This window comes from Wyeomyia smithii, chromosome 3 (genome assembly GCF_029784165.1).
Source record: "Wyeomyia smithii strain HCP4-BCI-WySm-NY-G18 chromosome 3, ASM2978416v1, whole genome shotgun sequence".
Taxonomy (NCBI): Eukaryota; Metazoa; Arthropoda; class Insecta; order Diptera; family Culicidae; genus Wyeomyia; species Wyeomyia smithii.
This window is the reverse complement of record NC_073696.1, coordinates 161,953,337-161,971,156: the sequence shown is the minus strand read 5'-3', so window position 1 is coordinate 161,971,156 and position 17,820 is coordinate 161,953,337. Positions and strand designations below refer to the sequence as shown.

The window sequence follows — 17,820 nt, the reverse complement described above, 5'->3', positions numbered from 1 at the left end:
ATTACGTAACGCTAAATTATAGCAATCTTGAACACCTCCCACCCCTAAATACCGCAATTTTGCATAGGGGTCGCAAAATTTTCGGTACCTGGTTATCGTAAAAAAGCAAAGCCTTGGTGCTACATTCCGGTTCGGAACTTGAACTTCTGTTTATTTATACACAGACTTCGCAGCCGACTGTTTAGTGTACAGGACAATTGCGGGGCTAGCGCTACGATCCTACTGACACTAACAGTCTCACCCGAGACGAGACTCGAACCTATGACGACTGGTTTGTTAGGCCAGCATCTGGGATGTGGCTATCGTTCACATTTTTTATATTTCACTTATACATATCAGTACTGTATTCTGCTCGTAAAATCAACATTTATTTTCTTTTGCAGGCATTTCAGCGCTACAAAGTCGTGTCAATGGATCTATGCAATTATATTCCGTGGAACGTAAAGTCTCGCAAGCCATTGAGGGACACGCTGCATCATTTGCTACATTTAAAATGGAAGAAAACAAGGAACCATCAACGTTGTTTTGTTTCGCTGTTCGCTCTGCTACAGCCGCGAAGTTGCATATCATTGAGGTTGGTGCAGCCCCAGCTGGAAACACTCCTTTTTCCAAGAAAGCAGTGGATGTATTTTTTCCTCCAGAGGCACAGAGTGATTTTCCTGTAGCAATGCAAGTTTCGCCAAAATATGATGTCATTTATCTAATAACCAAGTATGGTTACATACACATGTATGACATCGAAACTGCAACATGTATTTACATGAACCGTATCTCTGCCGATACAATTTTCGTAACAGCGCCACATGAAACAAGCGGTGGAATTATAGGAGTTAATCGAAAGGGACAAGTACTTTCAGTCACTGTCGATGAGGAGCAAATCATACCGTACATTAACAATGTGTTACAGAATCCAGATCTAGCTTTGCGAATGGCAGTGCGCAATAATTTATCGGGTGCTGAGGACTTGTTTGTACGTAAATTTAATCATTTATTCCAGAATGCACAATATGCCGAAGCAGCAAAAGTTGCTGCGATTGCCCCAAAAGGTATCTTGCGTACACCACAAACGATACAAAAGTTTCAACAAGTTCCTGCTCAACCAGGGACCAATTCACCTCCATTGTTGCAATATTTTGGTATATTATTAGACCAAGGAAAGCTGAATAAATATGAATCTTTGGAACTATGTCGCCCGGTTCTCGCGCAAGGGCGGAAGCAATTATGCGAAAAGTGGTTGAAGGAGGAAAAACTCGAGTGCAGTGAAGAACTTGGAGATTTAGTGAAACCATCTGACCCAACTTTAGCTCTTTCAATATATTTGCGTTCTAATGTTCCGAATAAAGTTATTCAATGCTTTGCCGAAACCGGCCAATTTCAAAAGATTGTTTTATACGCCAAAAAAGTAAATTACAATCCTGATTATGTATTTTTGTTGCGTTCGGTAATGCGAACAAACCCAGAGCAGGGTGCTGGTTTTGCTAGTATGTTAGTTGCAGATGAAGAACCACTAGCCGATATAAATCAAATTGTTGATATATTTATGGAGCAAAACATGGTTCAACAATGTACCGCGTTTTTGTTGGATGCTTTGAAAAATAATAGATCGAGTGAAGGATCACTACAAACAAGGCTTCTAGAAATGAACTTGATGTCAGCGCCTCAAGTGGCGGACGCCATACTGGGCAATGCAATGTTTACTCATTATGACCGTGCCCACATTGCCCAACTATGTGAAAAAGCTGGATTACTGCAACGTGCTCTTGAACATTACACGGATTTATATGACATCAAGCGAGCTGTTGTGCATACACACCTGTTAAATGGAGATTGGCTGGTTGGTTTTTTTGGTACCTTGTCTGTTGAGGATTCGTTGGAGTGTTTGAAAGCAATGTTAACCGCAAATATACGGCAAAATTTACAAATATGCGTTCAAATTGCAACCAAATATCACGAACAGCTAACAACTAAAGCACTGATCGATTTATTTGAAAGTTTCAAAAGCTACGAAGGCTTGTTTTATTTCTTGGGATCCATCGTGAATTTTAGCCAAGATCCAGAAGTACACTTCAAATACATACAGGCTGCGTGCAAAACTAATCAGATTAAAGAAGTTGAGCGCATCTGTCGTGAATCAAACTGCTACAATGCTGAAAGAGTAAAAAATTTCCTGAAGGAAGCGAAATTAACTGACCAACTTCCGTTGATTATTGTTTGTGATCGCTTTGACTTTGTGCACGATTTGGTACTATACCTTTATCGCAACAGTCTGCAAAAGTACATCGAAATCTATGTTCAAAAGGTCAATCCATCCCGACTACCAGTCGTTGTGGGAGGGTTACTTGATGTAGATTGCTCCGAAGATATTATAAAAAATCTAATCTTGGTTGTCAAGGGTCAATTTTCAACGGATGAACTTGTTGAAGAAGTAGAAAAACGCAATCGCTTGAAACTTTTATTACCCTGGCTAGAATCGCGTGTTCATGACGGTTGTATAGAGCCTGCTACCCACAATGCTTTGGCTAAAATTTATATCGACTCAAACAATAATCCGGAACGCTATTTAAAAGAAAATCAATTCTATGATAGCCGAGTTGTTGGTCGTTATTGTGAAAAACGTGATCCCCATCTAGCTTGTGTTGCTTACGAACGTGGGCGTTGTGATCGAGAACTGATAGCGGTTTGCAATGAAAATTCGCTATTTAAATCCGAAGCGAGATATCTGGTTCGTCGTCGTGATCCTGAACTTTGGGCTGATGTACTATCTGAGGCAAATCCTTACAAAAGACAGCTTATCGATCAAGTTGTTCAAACTGCTTTATCAGAAACCCAGGACCCTGACGACATTTCAGTCACAGTGAAGGCATTTATGACAGCCGATTTGCCAAATGAACTTATTGAATTGCTAGAAAAAATAGTACTAGATTCGTCTGTGTTTTCTGATCATCGGAATCTGCAAAATTTATTGATTCTTACTGCAATCAAAGCGGATAGGAGTCGTGTCATGGATTACATCAACAGACTAGACAACTATGATGCACCCGATATAGCTAACATTGCTATTAATAATGAACTGTACGAAGAAGCTTTTGCTATTTTCAAAAAGTTTGATGTAAACACCTCCGCAATACAAGTGCTTATTGAGCAAGTGCATAATTTGGAACGTGCTAACGAATTTGCTGAACGATGCAACGAACCAGCCGTTTGGTCTCAGTTAGCTCGTGCTCAATTGCAACAAGGACTAGTGAAAGAAGCAATCGATAGTTACATTAAGGCTGATGATCCTAGTGCATATATAGATGTCGTCGAAACCGCAAGCAAAAATGAATCCTGGGAAGACTTAGTTCGCTATCTTCAAATGTCACGGAAAAAAGCGCGAGAAAGCTACATCGAAAGCGAATTAATCTATGCATATGCACGAACCGGCCGTTTAGCAGATTTGGAAGAATTTGTTTCTGGACCGAATCATGCAGATATCCAGAAAATTGGCGATCGATGCTTCAATGATAAAATGTATGAAGCAGCAAAGTTGTTGTATAACAATGTTAGCAACTTTGCAAGATTAGCTATCACTTTAGTGCATCTAAAAGAATTTCAAGGAGCAGTAGATGGTGCAAGGAAGGCCAATTCTACACGTACTTGGAAAGAAGTATGCTTTGCATGCGTAGATGCAGAGGAGTTTCGTTTAGCACAAATGTGTGGCCTGCATATAGTTGTGCATGCTGATGAGTTGGAGGATTTAATTACTTACTATCAGGATAGGGGTCATTTCGAGGAATTGATAGGATTACTAGAAGCAGCACTTGGACTAGAACGTGCTCATATGGGAATGTTTACCGAACTTGCAATACTTTACTCAAAATATAAACCGACTAAAATGCGCGAACACTTAGAACTTTTCTGGTCTAGAGTCAATATTCCCAAAGTACTCCGTGCTGCTGAACAGGCTCACCTTTGGTCCGAGCTTGTATTTCTTTATGACAAATATGAGGAATATGACAATGCCGTTTATTCAATGATGGCGCATCCTACAGAGGCATGGCGTGAAGGACATTTTAAAGATATCATAACGAAAGTTGCCAATATTGAGCTTTATTACAAAGCAATTCAGTTCTATTTAGACTACAAACCACTACTATTGAATGACATGCTATTGGTGCTGGCTCCGCGCATGGATCACACGCGAGCTGTCAATTTTTTTACAAAACAGAGCCATTTGCAGTTGGTCAAATCATATCTCCGATCAGTGCAAAGTCTTAATAACAAAGCAATTAATGAAGCTCTAAACGGTTTACTAATAGATGAAGAAGATTATCAAGGTCTCAGAACATCTATCGATGCTTTTGATAACTTTGACAATATTGCACTTGCCCAGAAATTAGAAAAACACGAATTAACTGAATTCAGAAGAATTGCTGCATATTTGTACAAAGGTATAATGTAATCATTTAGTGTATATATTGTTGTTTTTTTAATTTATATATATTTTTTGTTAAAGGAAATAATCGCTGGAAACAAAGCGTTGAATTGTGTAAAAAAGACCGCCTTTTTAAAGATGCCATGGAATATGCAGCCGAATCACATCAGGGTGAACTTGCCGAAGAACTTTTGGGTTGGTTCCTAGAAAGAGGTGCTTTTGACTGTTTTGCAGCCTGTCTTTTCCAGGTTTGTTAAATTAGTTATAGACAATTGAACACGGACTGTGAAATTTTTATTCTGCAGTGCTATGATTTATTGCGTCCAGATATTATTCTTGAGCTAGCTTGGCGTCACAACATCACGGACTTTGCAATGCCCTATTTAATACAAGTAAATTAACATAAACAAATGGTGATCATGTATCATGAAAAATTACGTATTTACAGGTAACGAGAGAGTATACATCTAAAGTAGACAAGCTAGAAGCAGCCGATGCAGAACGACAGAAAGAAGGAGAAAATACGGAGCATAAATCAATAATACTTCCCGAACCGCAACTTATGTTAACGGCAGGTCCCGGCATGGGAATACCACAGTATGCTACACAGTATTCCGGAAGTTATGTTGCACCTCAACCAAGTATGTCACCATATCCAGGATATGGTGGTATGTAAGACAGCTTTCGTCTGAGGGTGTGATCGACTTTTCCGATGGTAGACATTAAAACTGTTAGTTTATGTCTTTAATTACAACTCACGTTTGCACGTGCTACTTTCAATTAATTTGAATTTTGGTAAGTAGTGTTGTAATAGCTTCCAACGATTTACACATCGATTTCAATTCAATGTGAAGTAAGTTTTTTTCTTATATAGGGTGATTGATCGTGGTTCGCACTATACAAAAACTGATCCTGGTTCGTGCTATTAACTAAATCATCGATAAACCATTGAATAATCGGCGGTTCTAAATTAAATTAATTATCAAAGCTGCTTCTATTTTTTAACAATACATAGCTTTGAATTCTTTTAAAGCAAACTACTTAAACTTGCCCTGATAACTAAGCTAATGAAAGATGTGCATTCGGTTGCTAATGTCTTCACCGTAGCAGTCTGTTTAAGCGTCTCTACAGTATTTTAGCCCGTGATGTACAACTTCAAATTAGTTTTAAAACATCGATCCATCTGTATTTTACGAGTATTGAAACGTTTTATTACAAAAAAAGTCTCCGATTGTATTTTTTTTTTCATTTAATAACACAATATTAGTTTTTTGATCCTGGTTCGTGCTGCAAGTGTTCGTGGTTCGTCCTAACAGTTTCACCAAATCACCGCTAGATGCGGGGCGCATTAGTTTTTCTTCCCTTTTATAATAAAACTGGCCGGAAAGACGCCCCACGAAACTTCTTTAGGAAATTATACGTGGCCATGTTTGGCAGGAGAAACACAACTCGGTATACTTAGTAGAGCAGTAAGCGTGTTTTTTTTATTCTCATTTTAATTTATGTTTTCTTGCAATTGATACCAACTCCGAATAGTTTTGCCTTTCTCCCAGAAAGGTATAGCAATCACTTTAAAAACTAAAGGTATGAAAGTGCTCCAAAGGGCCGAATGTCGTATATCACTCGACTCAGTTTGACAAACTGAGCATTTTCTGTTTGTATGTGTGTAGGTGTGTGTGTGTGTGTGTGTATGTGGAACTTTTTTTTCTCACTCACTTTCCTCAGAGATGGCTGGACCGATTTCCATGAAATTAATTGCAAATGAAAGGTCTAGTTGCCACATAGGTTGTAAATATCACGAAATATCAATGCCTCAGAAACCACATAACCGATTTCAATGAAATTAATGTCAAATGAACGGGCTATCTCCAGAACCCTTAACTTATAAATTCCATAATAATTAAACATATGGTTCAAAAGTTATATAAAGAAATGTTTTCCAGAGGCTGTTTAAACTCACTCATTTTTCTCAGAGATGGCTGGACCGACTTTCACAAAATTAGTCTCGAACGAAAGGTCTAGTTGTCCCATAGGTTGCTATTGAATTTCATTGTTCTTGACTTTGTCCGTTTTTTATAAAAATGTGAAATCACGTTATAAAAGCAAAGCTTATACCAAAGCCTGCTTAAACTCACTCACTTTTCTCAGAGATGGTTAGACCGATTTTCCCGAAATCAGTTGCAAATGAAAGGTCTGGTGGCCTTATAATACCCTATTGAATTTCATTATAATCGGATTTTTAGTTTAGATACCGTGTTTCAAAATGTGAATATCACGAAACTTCATTATTTCAGAAACTACACAACCAATTTAAACAAAACTGGTGTCAAATTAAAGGGCTGTCTTGAAAATCCTTAACTAATGATTAAACATGTTTCCAAGACCCTGTTGAATTTCATTGTAATTGGACTATAACTTTGTCCATTATGTATAAATGAAAGTCACAAAAGAAACATATTCCAAAGACTGCTTAAGCTCACTCAAGTGGTTGTGTGGTTGGACCGATTTTTCAAAATCTCAAACATACTTATGTTATTACTTTATATATAACATCAATATTCTAGAACTCAATGAGTGAATATACCTTCATTGACTTGTATTTGACAATTTAAGGATGTTTTCCAGAAACCGGAAGCTGCAAAATCGTTGCGTTTTTTCATAAATCGAAAGCTACTCAATGTGTGCAGTACGAAAAGCGAAAAATAAGCGAACTGGAAATATGATACAGATTTGGAAAAATATACCGCATCCCGTCAGATTTAAAAAATATATACCGCGTCCTGTCGGGATGCGGTATATTTTTCTAAATCTGTATCATATTTCCAGTTCGCTTATTTTTTCGCTTTCCCTACTACACACATTGTCTACTTAATGAACTGGATGTTAACGGGTAAAAGCCGTTGTTACAAAATAGAAATTTAGTTCGAAAGCTACTATCTAGAAATTTAAAATGGCGTCCCAAGTTTATTTCTGGCCTCTGGGTATAACGCTTCCGCAATACTCATAATGAATAATATTTGGCCACTTTAAGCTGTTTTCCAGAAACTGAAAGTCGGCATCTTCGCCATCGAAATACCCAGATTAAGCAGAATTTGGCAATTTTAGGTTGTATTCCGGTAACCAGGAGTAGTCACATGGATTTTTTCGCGTGATGTAATTGAAACATATTTATTTCATGGTATTTGCTTGTGTATTTTTTCAATGTATGCTCATATGTGTGTAAATGTTATGTTTAAAATGTTTGGTATAGTTGTGCTGTTGGCTACCAAATATTCGTTATTTAAAGTGAAAATAAATCCAGCAGAAATTTTCAAGGTGTATATTTTTTTGAATTGAAGTGTTCGTGTAACTCTATTTTAACAAATAATTAGTTCGAATGAGAAAGGCTGGGTCTCACCGCTAGGTGGATAATTTTGGGTTTTTTAGTTGAATTTTAGCAATAAGCGTGTAAAAGGAAGAGTGAACTTATATTACACACAAGCAAGAACAAAATAATTTTAAGCATGCCCCTTCTTAATAGCGGTATTGCTAATAATAGAAGTGCGGGTAAAGCAGACATCCGGGCATATCTTACAGTAGATTAACGATTCTGGCCACAGTGAAGAAATCCGTACAGAAAAAAAGTGTGAAATCCTCAAAGTAAATTTCTGTTTCTAAACAAACTTCAACAATGTTCAATACGGCAAAGGGACGATTCATAAATGATGTCACGCAAAATTTGAAAAAAATCACCTCCCCCTCCCCCTTGTCTCAAGCTGTCACAGCTTCCTTGAGGGGGGGGGGGGGTCCTTAGTTACGTCATGTTTTAAACACCCCCCTCTCCCTTTCTTGGTATTAATTGATTGAAAATCGAGAAATTTGTTAGAAATGCATTTTTTCTTAATAAGAACGATTTCACTGAAAGAAAAACTGAAACTGAAAGGAAAAGAAGATTATAGAAGATAACTAGAAATCGTTTAGTTCTAAGTCCAAGGATGCTGTTGATGGAGTCGCATATCGACATCTTTGACGAAGACTATTTGTCTATTTAAACGGACTTTTGTGGAGTTTCCTATACATCACTGGTCGGACAGATTAGTAAATTTGTGCATTATTTTTAATAAAAATCTCCAATAACTAAAAAAATATAAAAAATAAAAATAAATTTTTCTCGGTGAATTAGTGTGTTTTATTATAGTAATTGTAGAACATTGAAAAATTTCAGAAAATCACTGTGAAATGTTATATTGAAAAAATAAAAAAACAAAAACAAGATATTGAGGGCCATTCCAAAGAAAACACCACAATAGTTAATTTTAGTTGGCAGATAGTATAGTGTCTTCGACAATGTTGTTACTTATAAAATGTATGTACATTTCACATTTTTAGCGAACAAAATGGATTTTTATGTGCAAAAATTTACATAGATTTACTCTTTTGAGAAATCAAAATTTTGAGACTAAAGTTGAAAAATTGAAACCATATTTAAAACCTTTTTGGAAGTTGTCGAAGATTCTTAAGAAGCCTTCAAAGCCTATTTCTGTTTTAAACGATAGTGAACGTTTTCCTGTATCCAATGAAGATAATCTTAGCTTGACTGACTGCACATTAGAGTGGTCATATTTTATATGGCCGTTTTTGAAACTATCGATCCTATGAGCGCCGGGCTGAAAAAGTTTCCTTTTGACCTCTACAATAAGCAACGAAAATTTGAAGTTGATCGGAGTTTATTTATTGGACTCACAAAGCGCTCATATTTGAAAAATCAATTTACATGAAAATTATACAGAGTTTTTTTTTTTTTAACATATATCTCACGATAAACGTATTCAAATACACTTGTATTTTCATAAAACAGTAATATTACTACCCTAATTTAAGTTTAAAAAAATCTATAACTTTTGGTGTTTGTTAAAAAAACTCGGATTTTGAATGAGGTGAGTATTTTTTCGCTATAAATCAACAACATGCAAAATATGTGAAAAAAAAAAACAACATGCAATATAAACTGAAATCAGTCTTAATTATGTGTTGAAACACGGTTAGAATTTTTCATAAATTTAACATTAGTGTTCTGTGGCGTCGCTTATAGCGAATAATTTTTGACAGAAGTTTGCTATTCCTCATTGTTTTTCTATTCGGTTGGGTCACGGTCGAAAAAATCAATATGAGGTTCAAAACTCGAAAAGAAAGCATTGGTACTAGCAACTGTTCAAGACTTGAATGCTTGCGACATTCGACATCAGCTATGTAGGGGAGTTAATCTCGATATTTATCGACTGGACGAAACCTATTTCGGTTTGCAACGTGATTAAATAAAACCAACGAACGGGCTGTCACCGACCAAACGGTCAACGTGAGATATGAAGAATATCTTGAGACACATCGGGAAGTCACTACAGTCTGAAAACCCTTAGATGTGCTTAACTAACCCGAGCCGAAGACGCGCCTACACCGGAGCGTTATTCTCTTCTACCGACTACCGGCATTATTCCCTTCCACCGACGCAGACGCGCAGGGACACGGCGTTTCGCACCGGTTCTCTCTTATAATGAATAAACTAGGATACCTACTGAGTAGAGAAACTGGTGAAGTTTCATGCCTTCAAAGCCCAAAAACTAGGAAAAATGCAAGCATGCATATCAAACAAAACAAAGTGCTAAGTTTATCAACAAAATTCCAAAACAATCGCAATCAAAATTTAGTTGTCGTGGACTATCGTTAGCCCGACCAAAACGGTTACAGTATAGTTAAATGAAAATTGTTTATGTGTATTACAATTGTCGAAAAGCTAGGAAAATCATAAAATAAAAGCATAAAACTAGGTAAAATGTCCTTAACCGACCAGTTAGGGCATGGTAGGCGATACCATCAAGCGTCAAGCGCGATAATAAATTTTCAAACTATTTTTTAACTATATTGTATAGTTAGTCTAAAAAACTCAATGGCGGTACAAATCTCTAGACAACCAACTACTGAACATGCATCTACCAGAAACATACCAATTGGTTTCAAAATTGCCAACCTACAGCGTTGGGTATTTGAATTATGTAACATACTCCAATCTCCAACCTCAGTCACCCACCAAATGCACAAAACTGACAGGCTCCGTGCATTCAGCGCCCAACAAATAGTCTATGCATTTCAAACCTCAAAAACTTAGAAACCTAAATTAATCCACCTAGCGGTCAGACCCAGCTTTTCTCATTCAAACTTTTATTTGTTTAAATAGATTTACATGAACACTTCAATCCAATAAATGTATATTCAATCTTTAGGTTCTAAAATATTGATGTTGTAATCTATACATATAAAAAGCAGTCCGGTCTGTCTGCCTGTCTGTCTGTCTGTCTGATCCATATAGGCTCGAAAACTACCGAACCGATCGACGTGAATATTTGTATGTAGGGGTTTTTGGTGCCGATAAAGGTTTCTATGATAGTTTGAGACCCCTTCCTCTTCTGAAAGGGCATACAAATGAAACATAAATTTCTGCACAACTCAAGAACAAACCAAGCAAATGAAACCGAATTTGGCATGTGGATGTTTTAAGGGGTAACAAATATGTCCATAATAGTTGGACGCCCCTCCCTTTTCTAGAAGGGAACCATTTTATGGAACCATGCAAATGAAACACAAATTTCTGCACATCTCAAGAACTAATCAACTAAATGGAACCAAATTTGGCAGGTGAATGTTTTTAATGGTAAAAATATGTCTATAATTTTTTGACACCCCAAACAGAGGGATGCCATACAAATAAAACACAAATTTCTGCACATCTCGAGAACTAAATGGAACCAAATTTAGCATGTGAATGTTTTAGGGGTAACAAATATGTCCATAATGGTTCGACACCCCTCCCTTTTCTAGAAGGGAGGAGTTCCATACAAATGAAACACAAATTTCTGTACATCTCGAGAGCTAACCAACTAAATGGAACCATATTTACAGGTGAATGTTCTTAGTGGTAACAAATTTGTTCCATAATCGACCTCAGGCTACATTTTGGATTGTAAGATGACAACTTCCGGTTTCTGGAAAACAGCCAAAAATGGCCGATTTCCACCCAATATAATAATATCCGGATCTAGAATGATACACACGAGCTAAAATCGATCGAAATTGTCTTCAAATGCTGTTCGGATTTCGGTGGACTGGCGGATAGGAAGCAATCGCTCGGTGGAATCAATCAACTCAATTGGCCCTTTAAAGGACCTTTTGACTGCGATGCTCCTAGTTTCCAAGGATTCTTTGGGATCGAATTCATTTGCTGTTACTTAACTACAGCTTTATTATTTCTTACACTTTCACTGATGAGAGTCGTACACAAAACTATCTTGCGCAGCAATCAGAGCGCTGCCCTTTGATAGCTGGGCGATGCGCGTAAAACAAAAAACAACAAAAAACGCGATACATTAAAAGTAGGCGTGGCTTACTCAAACACATCGTTCCTGGATGGAACAAATGCCATCATGAAATCCAAAATGGCGACTTCCGGTTTCGGAAAAACAGCGGCAAACGACCAAATACCACCCAATATGGGTATTTCCGGAACCGTAATGATGCACTGGAGCCACAAATCGACTTCAGACAATTGAATTGTAAGATGGCAACTTCCGGTTCCTGGAAAACGGCTTGAAATGGACGATTCCCATTAAATATGAGTATCTCGGGAACCAGAAAGATAGATAGAAGCTAAAAATTGATCACAGATACAATCTTGAATTTTAAGATGGTGACCTCCGGTGTCTGGCAAACAGCCGGAAATGACCAAATACCATTCAATATGAATGTTTTCGGAACCAGAAATACGCCCAGATGGCAGAAATTGGACTCTAGGTTGGCGACTTCCGGTTCCTGCGAAACAGCCGAAAATGATTGAATAACACCCAATATGGGTTTTTATTCAACCAGAATGACGCTCAGAGGCCATAAATTATCTTAAATATCATTTTGAAATCCATGATGGCGACTTCCGGTTCCTGCGAAACAGCCGAAAATGATTGAATAACACCCAATATGGGTTTTTATTCAACCAGAATGACGCTCAGGAGCCATAAATTATCTTAAATACCATTTTGAAATCCATGATGGCGACTACTGGTTTGTGAAAAACAGCCTAAAATAAACAAATACTATCCAATATGAGTATCTCTGGAACCAGAATGTTGCAAGGAGCTAACAATTGATCTCAGGCACCATTTTAAATTGCTAAATGGCAGCTTCTAGGAAACAGTCGAAAATGACCGAATGATACTCAATATGGATATTTCCGTAATCGAGATGATGCATAAAAAAAAAAAAACATTGACCCTAGACACCATTTTGAGTTTAAAGACGCCCACTTATAGTTTCTAGAAAACAACCAAAATAACTAAATACCTCCCAATCAGGGCTGCTGAATATCACTTCGTTGCATTCGTATTCATTCATTATTGCCGAAGCACAACAACACGTGGCAACAGTGTATTCACTCAGCAATGGAAACAACGCCTATGGTGAACCGAACTGTTACGAGTGGCTTGTGGGCGATGAATAGTTATTAGAACATAACATGATTACCTTCGTGTTTGACTCGTATTGGCTACGATTTACTCAAGTCATCCGAAGGGATATTGAGCGATCGGATGGGAAAACATCGTTTCAGAAGCTTTGTCACTCACATCAATTCCGATGGATATTCACCGTGAATGGTATTACCAATCGCAATGATGCTTCGGGGCGAATCCAAACGAAAAATAAAAATTGCCGAGGAAGAAACCTATACTGCCGTGGGCTATGATTTTAACGTAAGCGCCAATAGCACAAAATCGCTACAGATCTAAATCGTTTGCAAATTAACAGAAGCGCTTTATTATGCTATCTGATCTGATAGAATCTGAGTAAATATGATGAAAAACATACACCATTACTTTAACACGTTTATTTATGTAAATGCAAAACATACACCATTACTTTAACACGTTTATTTATGTAAATGCATGGAGTTCTAATGCCAACGTCACTTCTCTTGCAAAATAGTAAAACCATTTCAACGTTTTGCACTATAAGTGACGTTGGTACGCCTGAATAGTCTAGTTTGCTGACGTACTTCAACGTCACTTCTATGTTAAGTGGCGCTAACGTTACTGCTTATTTTCGATATTTCTCAGTTATTTATTAAAATTTTTGGAAACGGCAACAAGCATCTTGGAGGTGGTTACCTATTGAGGTGGTTACCACGGCAATATATATAAATATATATATGACCATGTCCGGCGGGTTGCTTCTGAATCTTAGGCCGTGGACGTGGCCTGCGCCGCGAAGGCGGCTCATTCTGCCGCAGATTAATGTACAGCTCTACTTAGGGCTGTGCATTAACCCACGGCAAGGTGAGCCGTCTTCGCAGTATGTCTCCGGCCTTAGTCGTTTGCTTTGATCCGTAGCTTATCTAGTTGGCTCTTGTTAGGCCAGGACGCGGAAACAGTCTCCAAGAAGATACAGGTAGAGGGTATCAAATAGTTTCGTTTAAATAAATAGAAAAGATTGTTCCTTTTGAGAAAGTGTTTTCTTTTAATTAATTTTTTTGAGATGTTTTCAAACGATACAAAGAAACAATCATTTGTATTTTTTTAAACGTAACTTTAGAGTTAAGAAAATAAATATCGACAAAAGAAGCATACAAAATGGCGGACATATTCACAAATTCGCAATCATGCAATTCATAATCATTGTGAAAATCTGTCTGTTTGTTCGCTACTTTTTAGCAATAAAAGTATTGAACGTTGAAATATTTTTTTCTCAACTGTGGTAAAATTAATATGTACTTTAATTGTCTTTGCAACAAATGTACATTTGTGTAAATAACTTAAGTAATTTTGATATTCACTAAAGTCGCTTTTTACGCGGGGGATACGTGCCGCGTTAAAAAAAACACGTAAAAACCGCGTAAATTCCGGAATTCGCGTAAATAAAGCCGCGTAAAAAGCAACCTTAGTGTATTTATGCACGCCAATTCAGCACACAAGATTGTTAAAATATGCTATTTTGCGTTTTTCTTAATCAACATTCATTTTCCTATGTCCAAACCTATCGTTAAGCGTATGCAAAAGATTATTTCTCTGTATCGCATTTTTCACCGCGAAAATAAAACCAAGAAAAACCACCTCTGACCAATGAGAACATTTTGAAGAAAGCGCTATACTTTTTAAATAAATTCGTTTTTTCATCTCCAAGATAAATAAACTAAAGCTACAATTGATTTATTTACCGTATATTGCAAACATCGATTAAAAAATAATTTTCAAATATTTATGCAACCAATTTACCCAGTACAAGAATTATTTGTAAGCAAACTAACTGTTCGGTTATTTTAAAAATTTGGTTATTCGGATTGTAATATTTTAAAAACTCCAGGTAAATGACATAGACCTCGCAAATTGAGCAAATGATTAGTTGTATTAATTTACAACACAACTAACACGGCGCTACCATGCATCTTAAAAAAAAACCGAGAAAAATATAAACAATATGTTCCCTGTCGTCAATCATAATAAATTCGATTAAATTTTGTATGATTTCCAACATTAATTGTTTTCTTAAGAAACTATGCTCGCTGTTTTATTAAATCTTCACGACATAAATACAAAAATAATAACTTTTTTTATCACGGCCGTAACGTTCAACTAGTTTATGATATCTGCTAGGTTTTGAATAACCCCTGTGAGTACAGCTAGTTACTCAGCGGCTGGCGTTTCGCGACTAAAAAAGTTCAGTATGTTAGGCATGCAATACCAATCAAAAATACCAGTGTTATTTTCTTGACGACCTGAAAATTTTTCCCGATATTTTCTATATTTAAGACCAAAATAAGGCGAATATAAAGCACCTGGCGATGAAAGATTTTGTCTGAACAAGGTATTACCGCGTAAGTATACGCGCGTCAAAACACTACTCGTTCTGTTTCGCCGCCTCTACCGACGCGTCGTTGCCGCTTGAGTATGACCGGTTTGAGCGTTTCATATAGACGTTCGAAGAAGTAGCTCGGACGCTTTTGCGACGCTTTTTGCTTCGCTTCATTTGACGCCTCAGTATGTCAATAGCCTCACTCTTCAGTGAACGATTCGAGGCGAATGCTATTTTGTCTTCGTCCCGATTTTATTTGCCATGATGAATCGATCAATGCCACGGTGAACCGATACAAATATTTACTAGGTTGCATCGATGTGATTTTGGACCGTATCCAATCGGCAAATAATGAGAAATAGCAAGAAAAGGGAAAGACATAAATCGATCGTTTCAGTTCATCCGGACACATGTACGCCCCCGATGAAGTATGTGTTCGTGTTACATTGACATTAGTCCACAGCGAACGGTTCACGAAGCGAATGTAGATTCAATGCAGGAATATGGGTGTTTTCGGTGTTAGATTGATGCCAGAAAATCTGCTGAAAATGACCGAATACCACCCAATATGAATATATTCAGAATTAAGACGGTGCACAGTGCGTTGAGCCATAGACAAAAATCGTTTTTCTTTCTTTTTTATTTGGATGCACCAAGCACCCAGAAGTGTTCACAGATATCTCTTGGGTTGAAAACAAAAATTGGTAAGCTTTGGTAAGCATCACAAATACTAATACAAGCATAGCAAGCATCAGCGTTCAGAGGAATCATTAGTTTCACATTTCGAGGTAAATTGTTGCGCGTTTTCTAAACGTTGGTAAAACTTAATTACTTCGTGTATTCCAATAAAATAAAATGGAAAATAACAATCAAGGTTAGTGCAATATATTTCATTGGTAGAGAGACTTGGTTTCGATTGCGTGTATGATTAATCGGTATGATGAGTTGGTGAAGGTATTAATCCTTGAAAAAACGCGAACTCAAACTTTCGTTAGCGTTTTAAAAAAAGTTCCACCGAGTTCCTCTCTAAAACATATCTCAAAAGTTTGCTTGAAGTGTCCTCTACAAAATATTTAAAATTAGCTGCAACTTCCTGCAGCTCTGCGAGATTTTTTTTTTTTAATAGGGGGGGAATGTTTGTAATGATTTATTTATGTACTAATATCTATTCAGAATTAGTATTGTGTGTTCTGCCACAAATGGTGACATTTCAACACTATTATATATATATTTGTACGCTTTTTTATATTATTGAATGTTTTTAGCTTTCGCAGTTAAGTTAATGTAATTGTAGGAAAATTATTAAACCTACTTGTCAAGGAATAAAACAAAACTTGAAATAAACTTAAAACTATCTTACTAACTATAAAGTGAGCTTATCGTTGCAATTGAGGATTGCAACGATTTTTGTCGGAATTTGTTGATAATTTGGCTTGACATATTTTCTAATGTTTCTACATTAGTGAGCCTATGTAGCTCGTTCGTGCTAAACCAGGGAGGACGCTTTAAAATCATTTTCAAAAGTTTATTCTGAATCCTTTGAAGTGTCTTCTTCCTGGTTGTACAACAACTTGTCCAGATGAAAACTGCATATAACATTGCTGGCCTAAAAATTTGTTTGTAAATTAACAGTTTTTTCTTGAGACAAAGTCTAGAATTCCTGTTGATAAGAGGATATAAACATTTGATATACTTATTGCACTTTGACTGGATATTTTCAATGTGCTCCTTGAAAGTAAGATTCTTATCATAAATTAGCCCTAAGTATTTAACTTGATCAGACCAATTTAAGACCACACCGTTCATTTTAATAACGTGGTTATGGGTGGGTTTTTAAAATGAAACTCTTGGCTTATGAGGAAAAATAATTAACTGTGTTTTAGAAGCATTAGGGGAAATCTTCCATTTCTGCAAGTATGAAGAAAATATATCAAAACTTTTTTGTAGCCGACTGCATATAACACGAAGGCTTTTTCATTTTGCGGAAATGCTTGTATCGTCACAAAACAGAGATTTCTCACAACCTGGTGGTAAATCAGGAAGATCAGAAGTAAAAATGTTATATAAGATTGGGCCCAAGATACTCCCCTGAGGCACACCAGCTCTAACAGGCAATCTATCAGATTTACCATTTAGATAGTTAACCTGAAGAGTGCGGTCAGTTAAATAACTTTGTATCATTTTTGTCAGGTAAAGCGGAAAACTGAAATTTGACATTTTAGCTATTAAACCTTTATGCCAAACACTGTCGAATGCCTTTTCTATATCTAGTAGAGCTGCTCCAGTCGAATAGCCGTCAGATTTATTAGTTCGAATCATATTTGTTACTCTAAGTAACTGGTGAGTAGTGGAATGCCCATGGCGAAAACCAAACTGCTCATTTGCAAAAATTGAGTTCTCATTAATATGTGTTATCATTCTATTAAGAATTATTCTTTCAAAAAGTTTGCTAATAGAGGAAAGTAAACTAATTGGTCGATAACTTGATGCCTCAGCTGGATTCTTCTCGGGTTTTAAAATTGGAGTGACTTTGGCATTTT

The 17,820-nt window shown here is 36.8% G+C and overlaps 1 protein-coding gene across 3 annotated transcripts in view; it reads left to right on the top strand.

Moving 5' to 3' along the window:
• Window positions 1-7,181, top strand: part of LOC129732909 (clathrin heavy chain) — a 116,376-nt gene extending 109,195 nt beyond the window's left edge. For 2 of the 3 annotated variants that reach the window (XM_055694328.1, XM_055694327.1), the window contains exons 4-7: window positions 384-4,430; window positions 4,496-4,662; window positions 4,720-4,806; window positions 4,863-5,243. In XM_055694328.1, the coding sequence (XP_055550303.1) occupies window positions 384-4,430; window positions 4,496-4,662; window positions 4,720-4,806; window positions 4,863-5,090 (4,529 nt within the window). In that variant the 3' untranslated portion in view covers window positions 5,091-5,243. Of the gene's footprint in view, window positions 1-383; window positions 4,431-4,495; window positions 4,663-4,719; window positions 4,807-4,862; window positions 5,244-5,288 lie in introns of those variants that run through there. The other variant, XR_008729384.1, reaches the window with a different exon arrangement.
• Window positions 7,182-17,820: the final 10,639 nt, after the last annotated feature.